This window comes from Hyperolius riggenbachi, chromosome 11, assembly GCF_040937935.1.
Source record: "Hyperolius riggenbachi isolate aHypRig1 chromosome 11, aHypRig1.pri, whole genome shotgun sequence".
Classification (NCBI taxonomy): Eukaryota; Metazoa; Chordata; class Amphibia; order Anura; family Hyperoliidae; genus Hyperolius; species Hyperolius riggenbachi.
Window position 1 is genome coordinate 157,980,093 of NC_090656.1, and position 23,379 is coordinate 158,003,471.

Below are 23,379 nucleotides of genomic sequence, written 5' to 3' on the forward strand. Positions count from 1 at the left end.
CAAGCACTGACATCTTCTGCAGCATTTTACAGAGTACATAGTCATTTCACTGAATCCTGAGAGGAGCTCACTATCTAATCCTCATAGTGTGTACAGCACTGAATAAAGGGGTTTGCAGTGTGATCCACTCCATAGGTACTGAGGCACAACACTAAGTAGTGCTGACAAGGTGGCACATAAGTACTAGGGATGAGTAGGGCACTGGCAAGGTGGCATATTTTGAGCAAGGTAGCATACACATACACTAAAGTGCTGGATATGGTGCACGTAGACAGGGAATGACAGCATTTCACATATGCATGCTGGCTGTTGTATTTATGTGAAATTCTGCTGCTGGCAGGCAAGGCAATTTTATCACAACATTATTATCCATAGGGGATTAGCTCTAGGAAATGGGAGCCTGTACCCTGAAGCAACCCAGTCTTTAATTAACCCTGCTTGTAACAAAAAAAAACTTTAAAAGTATGCTGCGTGCATGCCTGTCTCCATCTCCCCCCTGCACTGCCCACAGCCCTTAGACTCCGCACATGCACTCTATCCTCGACTGCCCATGACCCTTTCCAGCACGATTTATCACCAGTCTGAGCTGTGCACAGGTTACCTGGCTCCGCTGGCTGCTGCAATGCTGCATGCTGATGAATAGAGCCTGGCTGGGAGAGAACACTGGGACCTTCACTGGCATCCTGCTTCTCCTGTACCCACAACATGCGGTGCTCAGCCTCACGCTTCTCTTGCATGTCCTCTGCTGCTTCACAATTGGACAATGGGTGTTGTGGGGGTGGGCTCTCTCCACTGTCTCTCTGATTTTCATTGGCCAGAGGTGCTGGTCCCGAAAAAGAGCCTCACTGATTGGTGGGAGGGACATAGGAGGCGTCCTAATGCTTTTTTTCTACTCAGCCGCACGGGGAATCCTCCAGGCTTCAAAAGGAATCAGGCATGCGCATAAGGATCATGGTGACGTGGAGGCAGGGCCCACTGGAGACATGGAGGCGAGGCCTCCCGATGAAAAAAAATCTGTACTTCGGCGGCCCAGTACGAGCCTGCACATGTCTATCTCATGTCACCTCGGTTGTCCTTTAACATTTTGGAGTGGCCCAGACTGAGTCCTGACTTGAATCCATATGAGAATCGGTGAAGGGAGCTACAGATCAGGGTGATGGCAAGAAGACCCTCCAACCTGAAAGATTTGGAGCTCATTGCTAAAGATGAATGTGCAAAAATACCTGTGGAGACATGCAAAAAGCTGGTCTGCAATCATAGGCAAGCATGTGAAGTCGGTACAAAACTCCATCGACTCCGACTCCTCAGGTTAGGATTCCACCGATTCCAACTCCTCTAATTTGCATATTAATTTTTTTTTGATTGAAAGTATGCAACATGAAATGCATCTCTTCACTGCCAACGCTTAAGAATTTTAAAATACAACTGAAGTGAGAGGAATATGGAGGCTGCCATATTTATTCCCTTTTAAACAATACCAGTTACCTGTCTAGCCAGCTGATCTTCGGCCTCTAATACTTTTAGTCATAGACTAAAACTAGTCCTTGGTAAGACTACTTGTAGAAGGTACAGACAGAAACAAAGAACATCTATCAGGCCCTATGCAAAATAACTGTGGGTACATGTAAGAGTAATGTGCAGGTACTCTGCAGAAAAATAAGGCTATTCTTCCTCTATTGCACATTCTTCACGTATAATCTGAACCAGGTTTATGGATTATAGACAACACCTCTGTGTTGAATGTGCACAACATTCTCAGTGGATTCCCCGCAGCTCTGTGGGGAGTGCATATGTAGAGTTTAGTACTACTGTGTAACAAAGTAAACCTGAGACAGATGAAATTAAAGTTTTATGCATACATGGGGCTTCCTCCAGCCCCCTTCAGACTAATCAGTCCCTCACTGTCCTCCTCTGCCACCTGGATCTTCTGCTATGGGTCCAGGTACTTGAGTCAGTCGCGCATAGTGCGCATGCACACAATCCGCCGCTGGGAGCGTACTACACATGCGCAGCACTATTGCGCAGGTGCAGAATGTTCCTGGCTGTGGGAGCGGCCCGTGGACGGACTGCGCTGACTGGCTGAATTACCGGGACTCATAGCAGAAGATTCAGGTGGTGGAGGACAGCGACTGGATTAGTCTGAAGGGGCTGGAGGAAGCCCAGGTATGTATAAAACTTTTTTTTTCCATCAGTCACAGGTACCCTTTAATTGGTAGTCACCAAACCAAATTTTAACAACTTATCAAATTATTTAATTTCATGAGCAAAGGGAGTGCATACATTTGCATAAACCAGCATCAACACAGTTGTTTCCATCTCATTGATCATCTCTGTTAATGACACAGCCAGTGGCGTGGCTAAGGAGCTGTGGGCACCGATGCAAGTTCTGCAATGGGACCCCCCAAGCACTCAATACATAACAATTGATACGGCACACCAAAATAATAATAATAATAATAATAATAATATATATATATATATATATATGTAATATATATATATATATATATATATATATATATATATATATATATATATATATATATATATATATATATATATATATATATATATATATATATACACACATATACATATATATACACACACAGTGGTTTGCAAAAGTATTCAGCCCCTTGAAGTTTTCCACATTTTGTCATATTACTGCCACAGACATGAATCAATTTTATTGGAATTCCACATGAAAGACCAATACAAAGTGATGTACATGTGAGAAGTGGAACAAACATGCATGATTCCAAACATATTTTACAAAGAAATAACTGCAAAGTGGGGTGTGTGTGTAATTATTCAGCCCCTTTGGTCTGAGTGCAGTCAGTTGCCCATAGACATTGCCTGATGAGTGCTAATGACTAAATAGAGTGCACCTGTGTGTAATCTAATCTGTGACAGCCTCAGAGGTTGTCTAAGAGAATATTGGGAGCAACAACACCATGAAGTCCAAAGAACACACCAGACAGGTCAACGATAAAGTTATTGAGACATTTAAAGCAGGCTTAAGGCTACAAAAAGATTTCCAAAGCCTTGAACATCCCACGGAGCACTGTTCAAGCAATCATTCAGAAATGGAAGGAGTATGGCACAACTGTAAACCTACCAAGTCAAGGCCGTCCACCTAAACTCACAGGCCGAACAAGGAGAGCGCTGATCAGCAATGCAGTCAAGAGGCCCATGGTGACTCTGGACGAGCTGCAGAGATCTACAGCTCAGGTGGGGGAATCTGTCCACATTATCAGAAATTCGTCATAAATGACACTGTTTAATGTTTTTGAACGTCCAAAGTCTGGGTCAAATAAGTCAACCAGCAGACAAGATGGCTGGTGACATAAATTTTTAATTAACTGCGTCAGAAATGACCTAATCAGAATTTATAAACAACAATATTATGACTTAGGTATTTAAAACATGATAAAGCACTGACGCATTGAAGCTTTAGCCAATCAGAACCTGGGATTCAGGAAAATTCCAGATTAGGCAGCCATATTGCATCCTATCCCTATAAAAGTAGGAGCTGAAAGCTCATAGTTAGCAGAAGCCCAAAAGACACATGAGGCAGAAGCTACCTTCCCACAGGTGGTTCTAGATGCTGAAGAGTTGACAGAGAAGGTGATGATTTACTTTATTCATTTTTCAGCATTAAGTTCTGTTAAGATGTTAGCAAGAAGTATTTTTAGAAGTTATTTTTAAGCCATTTATTTAAGAAGATTACTACAAGTTTTACACAGCTACTAGATACACAGCTATTGATACAGATGAGACTACTTTTGATCTTATTCTACATAACACAACTGTTATATTCTTTTTTGAATGTGCTTAGTAGATTGATGATCGCTTGGCTATAAAGCCTTGATGAGATGGAATACTGTCAGAAGAAAAACACTACCTGGAACTGTTCAATTTTTTATATACAGTATGATGTATGATAAGCAAATACAATTTTTTATATAAAATCATATACTGAGCAATGCTGCTCATCAGGATTCCAGATATCCGGGTAGACCCGGATATCCAAACTTTTTAGGCCCATCTGACCGGATCCGAATTCCAGATACCTGGGCCAAAATCCAGATAGCTATCTGCGGATAGTTGGTCGCATGCCCGGATATCCGCGGATATCATGCGGATATCCGGATCCGGGTACTGTTACCATGGAGATGACGTCCATGACGTCATTCAGCAAATCAGAGCGCTCTCAGCCTAAGCCCAAGCAACCAATCACAGAGGGGAACCTTGGCCAGTCCCTCCTGTATATAAGGAGGGAGCCATGAGGAGAATCTCATCCTTGCTTTGTGACTGCCACTGAGATACATTGTCCAGTGTGTTTGGCTGAAGCAAGTGCATTATCTGAGTGATAAACACAGCGTTTTAACATCTAAACACCTCTATACAATTGTTTTACTGTGTTGTAGTTAGCTAGTCTGTGTAATTTGTTAGTGTCAGTCTTTCAGCTGCAGCAGCTGCCTGTGCCTGCTAGGTCCTGTGTCTTTGTCTGTGTGTGCTGTGTGTGCACACAGTCCAGGCTCCTTGGTGCTGGCTGGCCTGCTATTATCCTTAGTAGTTAGTATTACTGTGTTATATTGTGTAGTTAGTTGTTAGAGAGTGAGAGTAGTACTACTGTGTTAGCTGCTAGCCTGCTACTACAGATTATTGCAGTGCTGCAGCTGCTGATTGAGCAGTGTCAGTGTGTTTTGTTGTTGTACTCTGCTCCTGTCTGTCACTCCGTGGCCGTGCTGATTCACAGTCCAAGCCCGCCGCCAATAATAAAGTACAAGTACCCCACACATCATCTGACTGTGACATCACATATCTGGTACTATGTCTGGCACTGGCAGCCAGAGGAGGGGCAGCAAGGCCAAGAGGAGAGGGAGCAACATTGCAGCCTCAAGCAGCAGTTCTGCGGCATCAGTCATTCCGCCGCTACTCACTAGCTGGCCAGCTGTTAGGGGAAGTAACGCTGCAGAGACACAGCAGCGTGTTACGTCAATTTTCAAGCAGGCACAAATTGGAGGAGAAAGACGCCGTGCCTGTGATGCAGCTGATGGTGGATGACGATGAGCAGGCCAGTGAGGCCCCCACCAGCCCTAGAGAAAACATTCTTAGCAAAATTGGCTTTGCGGAAGAGTCTGAGATGCTGACAGTATTTGTTGGGGAGGGGAGCCCGTCCATGATGTGTCAGCAGAAGAGGAGTTTGAGGCGGGCTCATCATCCCAGCAGTTGTTTGACGAGGGGGAGTTTGATGATGAGGTGAAAGACCCGGACTACCAGCGACCGGAGGGGGATGTCAGCTCTGAGGAGGAGGAGGAGTCAGTGGGTCTGGCACGCAGGATCAACATTGCAGGGATTGGCAGGAGCAGCAGTGGGCATGGAATGTGTGACCCACAGGTTGCTGCTCCATCTGCCAGTGGCACTGTTACCACCAGCCGCAACACTCAACCCCAGGCCCCAACCACAACTGGGAGAAAATCCACATCAGCATCCCATTCTGAGCCACGTAAGGGCAAACTGCAATCCCCAATATGGCAGTTTTTACATCTGCCCTCACTTGATAGCAAGTTTGTAACTTGCAAATTATGCCATGTGAAGCTGAGCAGAGGGTCTCACCCCTCCACTTACGGCACCTCCAGCTTCATAAATCATCTGGCCAATAAGCACAAACCGGAGCATGAGAAATTCAAGAGGCTGAAGGAAGCTGGCGCTGGCCCTTGCAGAGGTCAGAGCACCATAACCACCTTTGCCACTCCTGCCGACACTGACTGCCAGTCCTCCTCAGTGGTCTCCTCTGCTCCCTCCTCGGCTTCCCGTGCAAGCCTAAAACGCCACCACCACCAGACCCTGCTGAGTGACTCATTCGTGATCAGGGCTCAGCCTCCCGGCAGCTGTCGCATATGCCAGCTGAGCGGCCTGCTTACACGGGTAATGTCCTCCCAGCTCCTCCCGTACTCGTTTGTGTAGGAGGGGAGCCAGATGTGTGCGCTCCTGCAGTGCGCAGCACCGGATTGGCCACCCCCCAGCAGGCACTACTTTGCACGCAAGGCCATCCCAGCACTGCACCGTTTTGTGAAGGTCAACGTGGAGCGTGGGCTGGATCATGCGGTGGGTGCACGCGTCCATGTGACCATGGACTCACAGTCAAGTCGGTCTGGGACAGGCTGATACCTCTCTTTCACCGCGCACTGGGTCAGTTTGGTGGAAGGGGGTGAGGAAGGGACAGCAGCATCATCACCCCAGTGGGTGATGCCACCCCGCAGCAGGGTCAGGGGAAGTGCAGCAGGTCCCAGCTCTGATCCGGTTCCATCCGCCGCCAAACACCCCCGCCTCAGCAGCAGCGTGAAGGCCCACCACTGCCAAGCGCTGCTTCAGATGGTCACTGTGGGGAAGAACAAGCTTACGGCAGACCACGTCCTGGCCAAGCTCCGAGAGCAAAAGAGGAGTTGGCTGACCCCAAGAGGAATCACAGTCGGAGAGGTGGTGGCCGACAATGGGAAAAACTTGGTTGCTGCCATCCAGAGGAGAAACCTCACACCTACCAGGAGATGAACAGTCTTTTGGGAGCGGCAAGGAAAACGGTGGGTCATTTTCGCTGCTCAGGTGGTGCCACAGTGTCTCTAGAAGCCGTGCAGCTGGAGTTGAACCTCCCACGGCACCGGCTCATTATAGACGTCCCAACACGCTGGAATTCCACCCTGGCAATGTTGGAACGTCTGGTTGAACAGAGGCGGGCTGTCAACCTCTACCTGGCCAAAGCCACCATGGATGTCAACTTTTTGGGGACCGGCACCACCCACCTCCCGGACATCATCCTCAGTGCTGATTGGGGGAAAATGCAGCTGGTGTGCTTGGTGCTGGCACCCTTCCTGGAGGCCACCAACATGGTCAGCCGGGACCATTCATCGCTGTGTGAGTGAGTGACCATGGTGTGCATGAAGGAAAAGGCCCTCGATGCTCTGGTGGAAGTGGGAGAGGAAGCCTGATCCAGCAGGAGCAGCAACCTTCGCAGCCCACCTCTGTGCAGCAGGAGGAGGAGTTGGAGGACTTGGAGGTCCCTGACCTTGAAGAGGAGGGGGCACAGCGGAGTGCAGCTGCAGTAGTGCGGGGGTGGAGAGAGAAAGATGAGGCTCCGGAATCAGAGGAGTAGGACAGCACTGTCAGCGGTGCAGAAGATGATGGGTCAGCAGAGATGGCAGCCCTCTTCCCCATGGCAGCGCACATGCTGCAGTGCCTGTGCAAAGACCCAAGGGTGAAGCAGATACGTGCTCAGGAGGACATCTGGATCACCCTGATGCTGGACCCACGGCTGAAGTGGAAGCTGGCTCAGTTCCTGCTTGTAGGAGGAGACCCTGTGCGCCGAATCAGGGACTTGCAGCAGATTCTGGTTCGGCGCTTGGAGGAAGCCTTCCTCCAGACTCCCACCCCCCCCAGCAGTCACAGTCCAGCCAGCACAGCAGCAGGTGTCTGCATCCAGCAGCAGCAGGCGCCCAACTAACCTGCTGTCTCTGACAGAGGTGCTCTACGCCACGCCAGTACCGCTGCCTACAGTGGAGGTTCTTGCAGCAGCATCCGGCTCTCAAAGCCAGAACCAGCACCGAACCCGGATGGTGGCCGACTATATGGGGTCCTACAGCGGGCTTGACACAGACACCCCTGTGGACACCTTGGAGTACTGGGTCAAGCACCTGGATATCTGGAGCGAGCTGGTGCAATACGCCCTGAAAGTGCTGTCCTGCCCGCCTTCCAGCGTGATGTCAGAAAGGTGCTTCAGTGCGGCCGGTGGTGTGGTCACTGAGAAGCGCTCTTGTCTGTCCAGCCAGTCTGTGGACAGACTGACTTTTTAAAAAATGAACTAGGCTTGGGCGGTTGGTGAGTTCCTGGCCCCTGTTGTTGGCAAGAGGGGGAAATGAAGTGGATGATTGGGAATCACTATGTTTGCTTCACCGCCCTTTACCACCACAACCTCCTGACTCCATCTTGATTAAGCCAGGTTCTAATTTTTTTCACAGCCGTGGTACCAACACACTAAGTGCCATGGTCAACTATGTAAACACAATTGCTGTGTAATTTTTTTGGAGGGGTCTGTGCTGTCCGAGTTGTGGGGAGGCCCCAACTGCGGCAGTACGACCGCTTCCTGGAACCTAGCCCTGATGTTAATTGACAGCCATTTTTTTTTGGGGGGGGGGGGGGGGATTTTAAGTCCCCACATCATCAATTAGTGTTTCCCTTTACAAAATAATGATGCTACATGCCTCATATACCCTAAAAAAACGTTTTTAAAGCAATTGAAAGGCCACTTCCAGTTTTCCATCCGGATATCCGAATCCGGCCGGATACTGGGGTCGGATATCCGACCCGGATTGGAAAATTTTTGATCCGGATATCTGACCCGGATCGGCTAGAGGGGTATCCGGATCTGAATTGGTTCCAGATAGTGAAAAGTGGTATCCGAGCAGCACTGATACTGAGTGCTCTGATTCATTTCAAGGTATACCGTCAATCTATAATTACCGTTATAGAGGGTTCAGACCCCGCTATGCCGGATTTATATGATAGAAACGCTTTAAGGGCTGGTCCTTTACTGAGTTAGCAATCATGAAAAAGGCAAGAGCCGCTCAGGTTTTTGACAGTGCACTGCACAAAAGTTGGCCTTTATGGAAGAGTGGCAAGAAGAAAGCCATTGTTAACAGAAAAGCATAGGAAGTCCCGTTTGCAGTTTGCCAAAACCATGTGGGGGACACAGCAAACGTGGAAGAGGGTGCTCTGGTCAGATGAGACCAAAATGGAACTTTTCAGCCAAAATGCAAAATGCTATGTGTGGCGGAAAACTAACACCCGCACATCACTCTGTACACACCATCCCCACTGTCAAATATGGTAGTGGCAGCATCATGCTCTGTGGGTGCTTCTCTTCAGCAGGGACAGGGAAGCTGGTCAGAGTTGATGGGAAGATGGATGGAGCCAAAACACAGTGCAATCTTGGAAGAAAACCTCTTGGAGTCTGCAAAAGACTTGAGAATGGGGCGGAGGTTCACCTTCCAACAGGACAACGACCCTAAACATAAAGCCAGGGCGACAATGGAATGGTTTAAAACAAAACATATCTATGTGTTAGAATGGCCCAGTCAAAGTCCAGATCTAAATCCAATCCAGAATCTGTGGCAAAATCTAAAAACTGCTGTTCACAAACGCTGTCCATCTAATCTGACTGAGCTGGACCGGTTTTGCAAAGAAGAATAGGCAAGGATTTCAGTCTCTAGATGTGCAAAGCTGGTAGAGACATATCCTAAAAGAATGGCAGCTGTAATTGCAGCAAAAGGTGGTTCTACAAAGTATTAACTCAGGGGGCTGAATAATTACGCACACCCAACTTTGCAGTTATTAGAGCCAGAACCCGAAGTCTGGCCACTTCGGGTTCTGGCCGGTCAGGATGCAAAATGGCTGGCTGATCTGGCTAGTGTGCAAAACAGGCATGCATTGAGGACTTTGACGGCAAGAAGGCGTTGTGACTTAAGGTGGCCGGCCAAGTCCCGAAGTTTCCTGTTCCGCTCCCATCTGCCAACTGCTCTCCTCTCCTCTCCCCACTCCCCGGAAGCCCCGCTCACCGCTCTTCCCCCGCTGCCGTTACCATCAGGGCGACTGGACCGTGGAAGCAGAGAGAGGCAGAGCAGATTACACGTGACCCACAGGATGCAAACACTTCAATGCAGAAGATTGATCACTTCCGCATATGAAGTGTATGGGTCCGTGCGGGTAGCGTGCACACTGCTCTGCGCCTCTGGTCGCTATGTTCGGAGGTCTGAGTAGCGCTGGCAGCCTCCATCAAAGCCCCCCCCCCCCCCCTCAGCCCAGCAAAGCACCCCCAGCCTAAAAGGCACCCAGCAAAGCCCCCCCCCCCCATCATGCAAAGTGCGCACCAAAGCATTTCCAGCCATGCAAAGACCCCCTCCCAGCCATGTAGAGCACCCCAGCAATGTCAGAAATTGCCGATTTTTGGTTTTGGCCGTAACACACACACACACACACACACACACACACACACACACACACACACACACACACACACACACACACACACACACACACACACACACACACACACACACACACACACACACACACACACACACACACACACGTTTGCAAAAGTATTCGGCCCCCTTGAAGTTTTCCACATTTTGTCATATTACTGCCACAAACATGAATCCATTGTATTGGAATTCCACGTGAAAGACCAATACAAAGTGGTGTACACATAAGAAGTGGAACGAAAATCATACATGATTCCAAACATTAAAAAAAAACAAAAAAACTGCAAAGTGGGGTGTGCGTAATTATTCAGCCCCCTTTGGTCTGAGTGCAGTCAGTTGCCCATAGACATTGCCTGATGCGTGCTAATGACTAAATAGAGTGCACCTGTGTGTAATCTAATGTCAGTACAAATACAGCTGCTCTATGACGGCCTCAGAAGTTGTCTAAGAGAATATTGGAAGCAACAACACCATGAAGTCCAAAGAACGCACCAGACAGGTCAGGGATAACGTTATTAAGAAATTTAAAGCAGGCTTAGGCTACAAAAAGATTTCCAAAGCCTTGAACATCCCACGGAGCACTGTTTAAGCGATCATCCAGAAATGGAAGGAGTATGGCACAACTGTAAACCTACCAAGACAAGGCCGCCCACCTAAACTCACAGGCCGAACAAGGAGAGCGCTGATCAGAAATGCAGTCAAGAGGCCCATGGTGAATCTGGACGAGCTGCAGAGATCTACACCTCAGGTGGGGGAATCTGTCCATAGGACAACTATTAGTTGTGCATTGCACAAAGTTGGCCTTTATAGAAAGGGTGACAATAAGAAAGCCATTGTTAACAGAAAAGCATAACAGAAAAGTTCCGTTTGTAGTTTGCTACAAGCCATGTGGGGGACACAGCAAACATGTGGAAGAAGGTGTTCTGGTCAGATGAGACCAAAATGGAACTTTTAGGCCAAAATGAAAAACGCTATGTGTGGCGAAAACTAGCTCTGCACATCACTCTGAACACACCATCCCCACTGTCAAATATGGTGGTGGCAGCATCTGGCTCTGGGGGTGCTTCTCTTCAGCAGGGACAGGGAAGCTGGTCAGAGTTCATGGGAAGATGGATGGAGCCAAATACAGGGCAATCTTGGAGGAAAACCTCTTGGAGACTGCAAAAGACTTGAGACTGGGGCGGAGGTTCACCTTCCAGCAGGACAACGACCCTAAACATAAAGCCAGGGCAACAATGGAATGGTTTAAAACAAAACATATCCATGTGTTAGAATGGTCCAATCAAAGTCCAGATCTAAATCCGATCGAGAATCTGTGGCAAGATTTGAAAACTGCTGTTCACAAACCTTGTCCATCAAATCTGACTGAGCTGGTGCTGTTTTGCAAAGAAGAATGGGCAAGGATTTCAGTCTCTAGATGTGCAAAGCTGGTAGAGACATACCCTAAAAGACTGGCAGCTGTAATTGCAGCAAAAGGTGGTTCTACAAAGTGTTGACTCGGGGGGCTGAATAATTACGAACACCCCTCTTTGCAGTTTTTTTTTTTTTTTTTCCATGTTTGGAATCATGTATGATTTTCATTCCACTTCTCATGTGTACACCACTTTGTATTGGTCTTTCACATGGAATTCCAATAAAATTGATCCATGTTTGTGGCAGTAATATGACAAAATGTGGAAAACTTCAAGGGGGCCGAAAACGCTGCACAACGAGAAGAGGTGACCGTACCCTGAGGAAGATTGTGGAGAAGGACAGATTCCAGACCTTGGGGGACCTGCGGAAGCAGTGGACTGAATCTGGAGTAGAAACATCCAAAGCCACCATGTACAGACGTGTGCAGGAAATGGGCTACAGGTGCTGCATTCCTCAGGTCAAGCCACTTTTGAACCAGATACAGCGGCAGAAGCGCCTGACCTGGGCTACAGAGAAGCAGCACTGGACTGTTGCTCAGTGGTTCAAAGTACTTTTGTCGGATGAAAGCAACTTTTGCATGTCATTCGGAAATCAAGGTGCCAGAGTCTGGAGGAAGACTGGGGAGAGGGAAATGCCAAAATGCCTGAAGTCCAGTGTCAAGTACCCACAGTCAGTGATGGTCTGGGGTGCCATGTCAGCTGCTGGTGTTGGTCTACTGTGTTTTATCAAGGGCAGGGTCAATGCAGCTAGCTATCAGGAGATGTTGGAGCACTTCATGCTTCCATCTGCTGAAAAGCTTTATGGAGATGAAGATTTCATTTTTCAGCACGACCTGGCACCTGCTCACAGTGCCAAAACCACTGGTAAATGGTTTACTGACCATGGTATTACTATGCTCAATTGGCCTGCCAACTCTCCTGACCTGAACCCCATAGAGAATCTGTGGGATATTGTGAAGAGAAAGTTGAAAGATGCAAGACCCAACACTCTGGATGAGCTTAAAGAGAATCTGTACTTTAAAATTCTTACAATAAAAAGCATACCATTCTCTTTATTTTGTTCTCATGTGTCCCTCTGTGCTGTTTCTGTCACTCCCTGCTGCAATCCTGGCTTGTAATTAACAGTTTAAGGCAGTGTTTACAAACAGATGACATGGCTTCTTACCAGAGTATGATACGCTGAGAACAGCTTACTGTGTGACTCATGCAGAGCTTGGAGAGGGTGTGTAACGCTTCTGCCAATGACAAGCAGTGCTGCACATTCCACACATTCCAGCCTCAGCCCGACAGAGCCGACAGATGAAAGGAGATAAGATTTATTACAGAGACAGTGCAAATACTAAAGGCTGCAGTTAGGCCCCGTTCACACTTGCGGTTCGAGTCCGCAAGTGTCCGGGGGCCGCAAAGAGACCGTACGGGTCTCTGCGGTGGCCACAAGTTGCCACCAGTTGCGGATCCGGAATGTATTAGTTCCGGCTCCAATAAAGTAGCCGGAACTAGATACATTGCAGTGCCAGAAAGGCACCGCAAGCATGGGGGATACCGGCGTGTAGTCTGGGCCCCCCAAGTGGCATAGGACCGGTGCTGGAAGCATCCGGTCCTATTGCCAGTGTGATGAGAAACATCCGTTTCTCATTGCACAGCATGGCTGCATGTTCGGGTCAGGATCCGGCCTGGGTGCGTGGGCCGAATGACCGGACTCGAAAAATAGCGCATGTTGGAAAAGTGTCCGGAGTCCGGATCCGATCCGGCTCCGTTCTGTACGGAACGGACGCGTGTGAACGTCCGCATAGACTTTACATTGCTATGCGGAACGTACGTTCCGTTTGTAAAATATACGGTCCGGATCCGATCAGGCGAATCCGGACAGCAAACGCTAATGTGAACCGGGCCTAAGACAGACCACATTAGAACAGGCATAGGAACTTATAGGATAGAAGAAATAAGGCTCAAAATTTTGTTACAGAGTCTCTTTAAGGCAGCTATCGAAGCATCCTGGGCCTCCATAACACCTGAGCAGTGCCACAGGCTGATTGCCTCCATGCCACGCAGCCTTGAAGCAGTCATTTCTGCAAATGGATTCCCGACCAAGTATTGCGTGCATAACTGAACATAATTATTTGAAGGTTGACTTTTTTGTTTTAAAAACACTTTTCTTTTATTGGTGGCATGAAATATGCTATTTTTTGAGATAGGAATTTTGGGTTTTCATGAGCTGTATGCCAAAATCATCAATAAGAAAACAATAAAACGCTTGAACTACTTCAGTTGTGTGTATTTGAATCTAAAACATATGAAAGTCTAATGTTTATCAGTACATTACAGAAAATAATGAACTTTATCACAATATGCTAATTTTTTTAGAAGGACCTGTATATAATAATTATATATATATATATATCAGAATCAGAATCAATTTTATTTCGCCAAGTAAGTTTGCACCTACAAGGAATTTGTCTTGGCAGTTGCTTAACAAACACAAACAAAAACAATACAAGGGCAGACAGTGTGTATATTACAAGTCAAGGACATTATAAGTATAGTGGCAGTAAGCAATGTGAGAATTGTTCATTTACAGTTCTGTGCTGATTACTATCAAGTCCTAGCAGCTCTAACGTGGTTCAGCATTAACTATGGCTACCGCTTGAGGAAAAAAACTGTTCCTGTGTCTGGAGGTTTTAGTAGCGATTGACCGGAATCTTACTCCTGAAGGCATGCGCTGGAAGATGGAGTGAGCTGGGTGAGAAGGGTCAGAGGCAATTTTGGTTGCTCTTTTTCTGCACCTGCTAGCGTAGAGATCCTGCAGGGAAGGTAAGCTACAGCCAATTATCCTTTCCGCTGATCGGATGATGCGCTGCAGCCTCCCCTTTTCTAATGCTGAGCAGGAGACGAACCATACAGTCATAGATGATGTTATGGTGGATTCAATGATTGCAGTGTAGAACTGCACCATTAAATTTTGAGGTATATAATATATTATATATATATATATATATATATATATATATATATATATATATATATATATATATATATATATATATATATATATATATATATATATATATATATATATATATATATATATATATATATATACATATACATTTGACCCCTCCCTGATTTTGTAAGTTTGTCCAATGACAAAGAAATGAAAAGTCTCAGAACAGTATCATTTCAATGATAGGTTTATTTTAACAGTGGCAGATAGCACATCAAAAGGAAAATCGGAAAAATAACCTTAAATAAAAGATAGCAACTGATTTGCATTTCATTGAGTGAAATAAGTTTTTGAACCCCTACCAACCATTAAGAGTTCTGGCTCCCACAGAGTGGTTAGACACTTCTACTCAATTAGTCTCCCTCATTAAGGACACCTGTCTTAACTAGTCACCTGTATAAAAGACACCTGTCCACAGAATCAATCAATCAAGCAGACTCCAAACTCTCCAACATGGGAAAGACCAAAGAGCTGTCCAAGGATGTCAGAGACAAAATTGTAGACCTGCACAAGGCTGGAATGGGCTACAAAACCATTAGCAAGAAGCTGGGAGAGAAGTTGACAACTGTTGGTGCGATTGTTCGAAAATGGAAGGAGTACAAAATGACCATCAATCTACCTCGCTTTGGGGCTCCACGCAAGATCTCACCTCGTGGGGTGTCGATGGTTCTGAGAAAGGTGAAAAAGCATCCTAGAACTATACGGGAGGAGTTAGTGAATGACCTCAAATTAGCAGGGACCACAGTCACCAAGAAAACCATTGGAATCACATTACACCGCAATGGATTAAAATCCTGCAGGGCTCGCAAGGTCCCCCTGCTCAAGAAGGCACATGTGCAGGCCCGTCTGAAGTTTGCCAATGAACACCTGAATGATTCTGTTATTGACTGGGAGAAGGTGCTGTGGTCTGATGAGACCAAAATAGAGCTCTTTGGCATTAACTCAACTCGCTGTGTTTGGAGGAAGAAAAATGCTGCCTATGACCCCCAAAACACCGTCCCCACCGTCAAGCATGGGGGTGGAAACATTTTGCTTTGGGGGTGTTTTTCTGCTAAGGGCACAGGACAACTTAATCGCATTAATGGGAAATTGGACGGAGCCGTGTATCGTGAAATCCTGAACGACAACCTCCTTCCCTCTGCCAGGAAACTGAAAATGGGTCGTGGATGGGTGTCCCAGCACGACAATGAACAAAAACATACAGCAAAGGCAACAAAGGAGTGGCTCAAGAAGAAGCACATTAAGGTCATGGAGTGGCCTAGTCAGTCTCCGGACCTTAATCCAATAGAAAACCTATGGAGGGAGCTCAAGCTCAGAGTTGCACAGAGACAGCCTCGAAACCTTAGGGATTTAGAGATGATCTGCAAAGAGGAGTGGACCAACATTCCTCCTAAAAAGGTGTGCAAACTTGGTCATCAATTACAAGAAACGTTTGACCTCTGTGCTTGCAAACAAGGGTTTTTCCACTAAGTATTAAGTCTTTTATTGTTAGAGGGTTCAAAAACTTATTTCACTCAATGAAATGCAAATCAGTTGCTATCTTTTATTTAAGGTTATTTTTTCGATTTTCCTTTTGATGTGCTATCTGCCACTGTTAAAATAAACCTACCATTGAAATGATACTGTTCTGAGACTTTTCATTTCTTTGTCATTGGACAAACTTACAAAATCAGTGAGGGGTGAAATAATTATTTCCTCCACTGTATATATATGTGTGTGTGTGTGTGTGTGTGTGTGTGTGTGTGTGTGTGTGTGTGTGTGTGTGTGTGTGTGTGTGTGTGTGTGTGTGTGTGTGTGTGTGTGTGTGTGTGTGTGTGTGTGTGTGTGTGTGTGTGTGTGTGTGTGTGTGTGTGTGTGTGTGTGTGTGTGTGTGTGTGTGTGTGTGTGTGTGTGTGTGTGTGTGTGTGTGTGTGTGTGTGTGTGTGTGTGTGTGTGTGTGTGTGTATATATTCCTGTGTACACATCATATATACTGTACAGTCAGATATGTATATCTCACTTTAAAAATACGGGGACTACTTACAGTATTGAAGCACCACAGGTAACTATTTTTGATTGGTTTATTTCATTTTTGTGGACTAAGCAGAGCTATTACAGTATATATAAAATATTTATGATGACTATTATCTGAGAAATAGAACATTTTTTCTATTTCAATTACAGTTTAAATTCATTAGGAGTCGTTGCATTTTCTCCCAACTCTGACTCCAGGACTCCAACTCTTTGACACTACAGCCCTGATTATAGGAAGCGTTTGATTGCTTGAATAGCCAATAAACGCTTTTCTATTTATTATTGAGAAGGGTATGAATAATTTTGGCCTGGACACTTTTTACTCAAATGTAAATAAAAGCTGAGAATTTCTTAAACCCCCCCCTCCCCCCCCCCCCACCCACACACAAACACACAATAATGCCTCTTGTACATCATCTTATCTTTTGGGAGACACTGATGTCATTTACCATCAAAAAATGACTTGCTGGTTGAATAAAAATAACTACCTTAAAGAGTAACTGTTAGCCCCCAAAGTGAAATTTAAATCTGTACAGCAATGTTTTATTTAGTATTAAAGTGATCAAAAAAGCCAATGCGTTCTGCAAAAATCAATATAATTTTGCTACTATGTAGCCTTTTGCCCACGCTAACGACGCAAAACCGCATATCAGATACTGATGACGAGCATGCAGAGCATGCCTATGTTTGCCCGACCACCCTTTCCCCCCCCATGACCAGGTGCCGATCTATTTGCACCAAAACAGCTGACCGCTCTGACACGGAGACAGAGCAGCCGCCGCCGAGTCACATGTGAGAGAATCACATGTGAGAGAATCACATGTGAGAGATGCACGGCGGCGGCTGCTCTGCGGTGCTCCCGCTGGAAGTGCTGCCGCTCTGTCTCCGTGTCAGAGCGGTCAGCTGTTTGTGGTGCAAATAGATCGGCACCTGGTCCTGGGGGGGAGAGGGTGGTCGGGCAAACATAGGCATGCTCTGCATGCTCGTCATCAGTATCTGATATGCGGCTTTGCGTCGTTAGCGTGGGCAAAAGGCTACATAGTAGCAAAATTATATTGATTTTTGCAGAACGCATTGGCTTTTTTTATCACTTTAATACTAAATAAAACATTGCTGTACAGATTTAAATTTCACTTTGGGGGCTAACAGTTACTCTTTAAGTCAAAATTTTCCAGGGGTATGAATAAATATGGGCAGCACTGTATAAAAAGTTGTGAGAAGATTTCCTGGATGTCAGGAAGGAGACAGATGTGTAAGAACTGTGTGGCTAGAGATTTCTGAAAAACTGCATTATTTTTTGAATACACCAGTTATGATATAGACTGGACACTTTTTTCGCTGTAAGCGCTATCCTCTTTGCTGTTGTTGTGTTTGAATATTTAGAGGAGGCGAACCAGCCTGGTTCACACTTGAATTTGTTTGGTGCGTGTATGTGAAATTCACATGGAATTGCTTGACGCATTGGTCATAGTGTGAGCTGTGAGCACCATCCTCTTTCTGCTACTTTTGTCTTGCATACATTATTAACCAGTTCAGCCTTCAGTCGTTTTCACCTTATGCATCCAAGCAAATTTCACCTCCCATTCACCATTAAGTTAATCACAATGAATTGATCTAGGTCTCGTTTTATCTGCCACCAATAAGCTTTCTTTGGGTAGTAGATTTTGCTAAGAATTATTTTTTTTTCTAAATGCATTTTAACGGGAATATTAAAGCGGATCCGAGATGAAAAACTAACTATAACAAGTAACTTGTCTATATATCTTATCTAAAGTTTAGATAGTTTACACAGCAAATCTAGCTGCAAACAGCTTTAATAGAATATGATTATTTCTTCCTGTGATACAACGACAGCAGCCATGTTGTTTGTAAACATTACACAGAAGCAGGCTTATCTGCATCTTGAGCACTCTCCCCTCTGCCTCTGAAATCTCTGGCTGGTAATACCTCCCCCTCCTCCTGCCCAGACCGAGCTCCCATGAGCCCTTGCTACTGTCTGAAAATGCCTTGGCTCTCTGAAAACCTGTGGGCATGGCTTGTTTAGTTTATAGGGAATTAGAGTATTAAAAACAAAAACAAAAAAGTATTTGGCTTGAGGAATGCCCTATAAACAATAGGAAAGGAACACAATTATGCAATGAGTAAAAGTTCATCTCGGATCCACTTTAAGAAAAAAAAATTTTCTCATTTTTTTCAGCCAGTATAGCCTTAAAATAATACATGCTACCATAATTAACACCCACATATTTTATTTGCCCATTTGTCCCGGTTATTAAACCATTTAAATTGTGTCCCTATCACATTATATGGCACCAATATTTTATTTGGAAATAAAAAAAATTTCAGTTTTGCATCCATCACTGTTTACAAGCTTATAATTTAAAACATAATAATACCCTCTTGACATGCATATTAAAAAAAAGTTCAGACCCTTAGATAACTTTGTTTTTTTTTTAATTGTAATTTTTTATAAAAAAAATTATTTGGGTATTTTTTTGGAGTGTGGGAGGTAAACCGTTAATTTTAAATGTAATTGTTTGTAAGTTTGTTTTAAAAAATGTATGTAGATGTAGTTTTAATATTTGGCCACAGGATGGCCTCAGTCTTTTTTTTCTTACTGTAAGCGAGCGCTCTCGCTTACAGGAAGTGAAGGAAGGACATGAAACTTTTTTTCTTTAGAAAAGATTGTGGCTTCTAATAGAAGCCGTCGGTCATTCTAACAGGGACTTAGATCAGTGAATGAGAACTGGGTCCAATTCATTGATCTCCGGGCTAGCGGGAGGCAGCGCGCGGGTGCACGCAGCAGCAGCCTTTTGGATGTAGCAGATGAGGGAAACAATTACGGTAACCATAGGCCCGGTCTACCACACTTCACCATTCAATAATCAAATTTCCACAGAAATATGAATGAATATCAATTGGCTGGCTCTCTATATAGCAGAGCTTTGGATATACTGAAGTGTATTACTGCATACAGAAAAAAGAGCTGCTAACAATAGTAACTTATGGGGGTAAAGGGATTCAAAACAGCAATGTAAAGCAGCAGCAGCAGTTTTTGAGACTGTATATTTGGAATTTCACAGCAAAAATGAATAATGCAATATAACAACCATACCTTAATGGATAAAATCCAATCAAATAACTCTACTGAAATAGGCTCGAGAATAGGCTTTGTAAACTTTAGTACTTAGCCAAACCTTACTGATTGAGCTAACAGCCAAATTCATAACATTCCTTTTTATCTCCCATGGAAGATAAAGCAAAAGTCCAATTAGTCAAATGCCAAAAATTCAAAGGAGCTAAGCTACCAAACAAGGTTTAATCCCATCCTACCTTTTACTTATTATAAAATGCAAACAATGGGCTATATTCACAAAACTTCTCATAAATAACTTATTTATCACCTATTTGATAAAAAATAATCTTTCAGCACATTTACAAGCAAAATAATCACACAAAGTAAGTTGTTCCTGATTAACTTTATTTCAATATTACTGTTCTTACCTTAAATATATTATATTTTTGCTCTTTCGGAGCGTAAATAAGTAACACAGAAAAGGTGAAAACACTTTGTGAATCATGCCCAATATGAGTTATGGTATAGCAATCGTAAGCCAAGTGAGAAATTCCATTTTCCACAGCCAAATGGGGCCCTCCCTTGTTTAACCTCTAATGTACCTTCAAAAACTTCAAAGAATGTTCCTGGCACTCATATATCCTCTCCCCTCCATAGAGTGGACCACTCGTATTGTTTAGGAGTTGAGCAGCATCTGTACAAAGAATGTTGAAAAATTGCCAGCCAAAAGGATTCCAAATTTCGGATGACAAAAGTTGTGTTTGTACATGACATTAGGCAGTATCAACTGTTAGGGCCATGTTATATGAGAGATACACAAGTCCGTTTTAACAGAACAAACAAGGAAAGCAGGTGAAGGTTTTGCCTAGACACACCTACCACATGTTAACTTTCAGATTATTCACAATTTTTTTATTGATAAACAGTTCACACAGATCAACATCACACTCACAAGCCAACCAACAAGACTGTATCATTGATAAAGCAAAACAAACTCATATCAAATTACTTCTGAAATGTAAATGCTTGTATAGCCTTATCTCACCTGAGTCCAGTAAAGTGTGCGTGGACTCGTAGCTCTGCACTGTATATCTGTAAGCGAACACTCTGAATTTGTATCACTGCCCCTGTAGTTGGAACATACTGGAAAAGAAAGTCAAAAGTTTTAATAAGAGAGTCAGAAGAGACTTGAACAAATCAGAATAAGACATTGGGAGTGTGGTATATTTGTAACAGCAGTCTCAGAGTTAAGCAGATACCTTTCTGAAGCAAACTGGCCGAACAGTTATTTGGAGACAGAACGCTTATGGCTTAATTTGATTGTGAGACCCTAATGGAATACATTGGACCATATTCTTGAAAGCCATTTGTAATATCATACCATATTCCTATAAGTTTATCTTGGCACTTAAACTTTTTTTTATGGGAAACAAAACACAGATTTAGCTAGATCCTTATTTTTTCAGATTTAGCTAGATACTTATTTTTTACTAGTCTGGTGCTACTTATATTAGAGAGGGGATTCAAAAAAGACAATTCAAAGTAACAGTAAATTTGTCCCAAAGCTCTCAAAATATCTCTCAGTGAGCCTGCATTTATACATTTGTACATTTCCCACTCAGTTCAAGATCATTCTTCCTCAACAAAACAAAAAAAAAATGAGTAAAACAGAAAGAATAAAATTCCATAGAAATGAGCAGAGTGATATGAAGAAATAACACAAAAACTAAAAAGAGACACTGAAGCGAAAAAAAAGATGATATTATGATTTGTATGTGTAGCACAGCTAAGAAATAAAACATTAAGATCAGATACATCAGTGTAATTGTTTCCAGTACAGAAAGAGTTGAGAAACTCCAGTTGTTATCTCTATGCAAACAAGCCAATAAGCTCTCCGACTAAGTTAGTGGTGGAGAGGGCTGTTATCTGACTTTTATTATCTCAACTGTTCCTGGACTATTTACTTTTCCTCTGCTAGAGGAGAGGTCATTACTTCACAGACTGCTCTGAAAGAATCATTTTGAATGCTGAGTGTTGTGTAATGTGCACATATTATAGAATGATGCAATGTTAGAAAAAACACTATATACCTGAAAATAAAAGTATGAGAATATTTTCTTTGCTGCTAATCTTCTAGTAATTATTCATAGTACACAACTAATTCACTATATCATATATTTTTTTTTTTCGCTTCAGTGTCTCTTTAAGAGTAAAATGAGGAAGGGAGAAAACTATAAGGAAAGTCACAGAATATAGAGAAAAAAATAGTGGGGAAGATCCCAGAGGTTATTAACTGAATCTTCCCGGTATTCAGAGTGTAGCTCCACTTCAATAGACTGCCTTTGTTCTGATAGTCCAAACAGCATTAGGGGTAACATGGCAAAAGTCTCCAGAAAGCCCAGGAGAGGAGATTTGTAATGCAGCATTGCCTGGCAAGAGAAAGAAAATATCAATGTAAACAAAATATATACATACATATACATATATACATACACACACATACACATCTTTGGGGAGAAACTAAATGGAGAATGAAGATGGAATAGTAACAATAACTTACTGATCGAGCAGCATAAGAAATTTCTTTTCCCCCTTTGGTATAACAGGACATTGAAACCATGAACATCCCAAGATTCTGATTAACTGCAGATTCAGGAACCTGAAGCTCCAGGGAAATGCGGTACGGTTGACCATACATAAGTACCTAGAGATAATGCAAGCATTAAAAAAAATTGTTTACGTCTACATAGGGCAGCATTCACTAAAAGGCAGTTCCATAAAATCATTTTGTTTGGTAAATTACCACATTCGGTATTCTACACTTTTTTTTCCCAAATTCACAAAAGATTTTCTGCAAGTGAAGTAAAATTGATAAATAAAATGGCCACCTGTAAGCCATTTTGCCATACTTCCTTTGTTCTATACAGCATAAGACTAGTTCTCTTCTTTCACATGTTTTCATGGGTTTGGAATGTGCTACTAGGGATGATTTGTCTGTCTTGTAGATAAGGATGGCGCTGTGTGAATCTCAATATGGATGAAACATATACCTCTAATAATAAATTAATGACTGACTGATCTCATCCACCTAAATATTAATATGTATTCATGTATTCATTTATGCTGTATTCTGTATTCCAATAGTTAACTTAGAGATTGTGTGAGGATCCAATCAGGTTATTGGTAGGAGGAATGATTGTAATGTGTAATTTGGGGTATATAACTTCAGTTATGAGCTTTGCAAGTTAGACATTGCTTTGCTATGATTCAGTGCATGTCTCCTGTACTGTAAATAAACCAATACTTTACTTCCAAGACATCGATTTGTGGTATTTCACAACAGTTTGGCGAAGCCAGCCAGCAGGGTCCAGCCTGACACCCGATGCCTATCTGGTCCAGCGCTCTGAGGACAAGCTACCAGTGTGAATGTGCACAATACAGGTAAGCAGATACCTTGCATTTAGCTAAAATCGGTCACACTTGGTGCTGTACCTGGAGCGCAATTACCAGAGAAGGTTTAGTTGTAAGGTGGCACTCCGAACCAGTCTGGAAGTAAACTATTGTAAAATTTGGACTTGTAAATATGGCAATCCTCACTGTCTGTGAATAGTGGGAAGAGACGTCTGTAGGAAATGTGGAAATCCTAACTTATGTGCTGCCTGTATACTGTGCAGCCTCTGCACTTGATCCTAGTCTTCTCTGAGCAGTCCCTTGTACTGCATAGCTGAAGTGAGGCTGGGATGGATTGCACCTCAGGTTGCATAGTTTATGGCCACCAATAGGCTGAGAAGAGGACTTATCTGTATGCAGGCAGTTGGATAACTCCTAGGGAAATCC

The 23,379-nt window shown here is 43.9% G+C and overlaps 1 protein-coding gene across 1 annotated transcript in view; it reads right to left on the reverse strand.

Moving 5' to 3' along the window:
* The window catches only part of BSCL2 (BSCL2 lipid droplet biogenesis associated, seipin), a 354,626-nt gene that overhangs the window by 284,464 nt on the left and 46,783 nt on the right, over positions 1–23,379 (reverse strand). The window contains exons 3-5 of the mRNA XM_068260670.1: positions 22,103–22,246; positions 21,837–21,971; positions 20,588–20,685 (exon numbers count right to left, since the gene is read on the reverse strand). Coding sequence (XP_068116771.1) covers positions 20,588–20,685; positions 21,837–21,971; positions 22,103–22,246 — 377 coding nt within the window. The remainder of the gene's footprint in view (positions 1–20,587; positions 20,686–21,836; positions 21,972–22,102; positions 22,247–23,379) is intronic.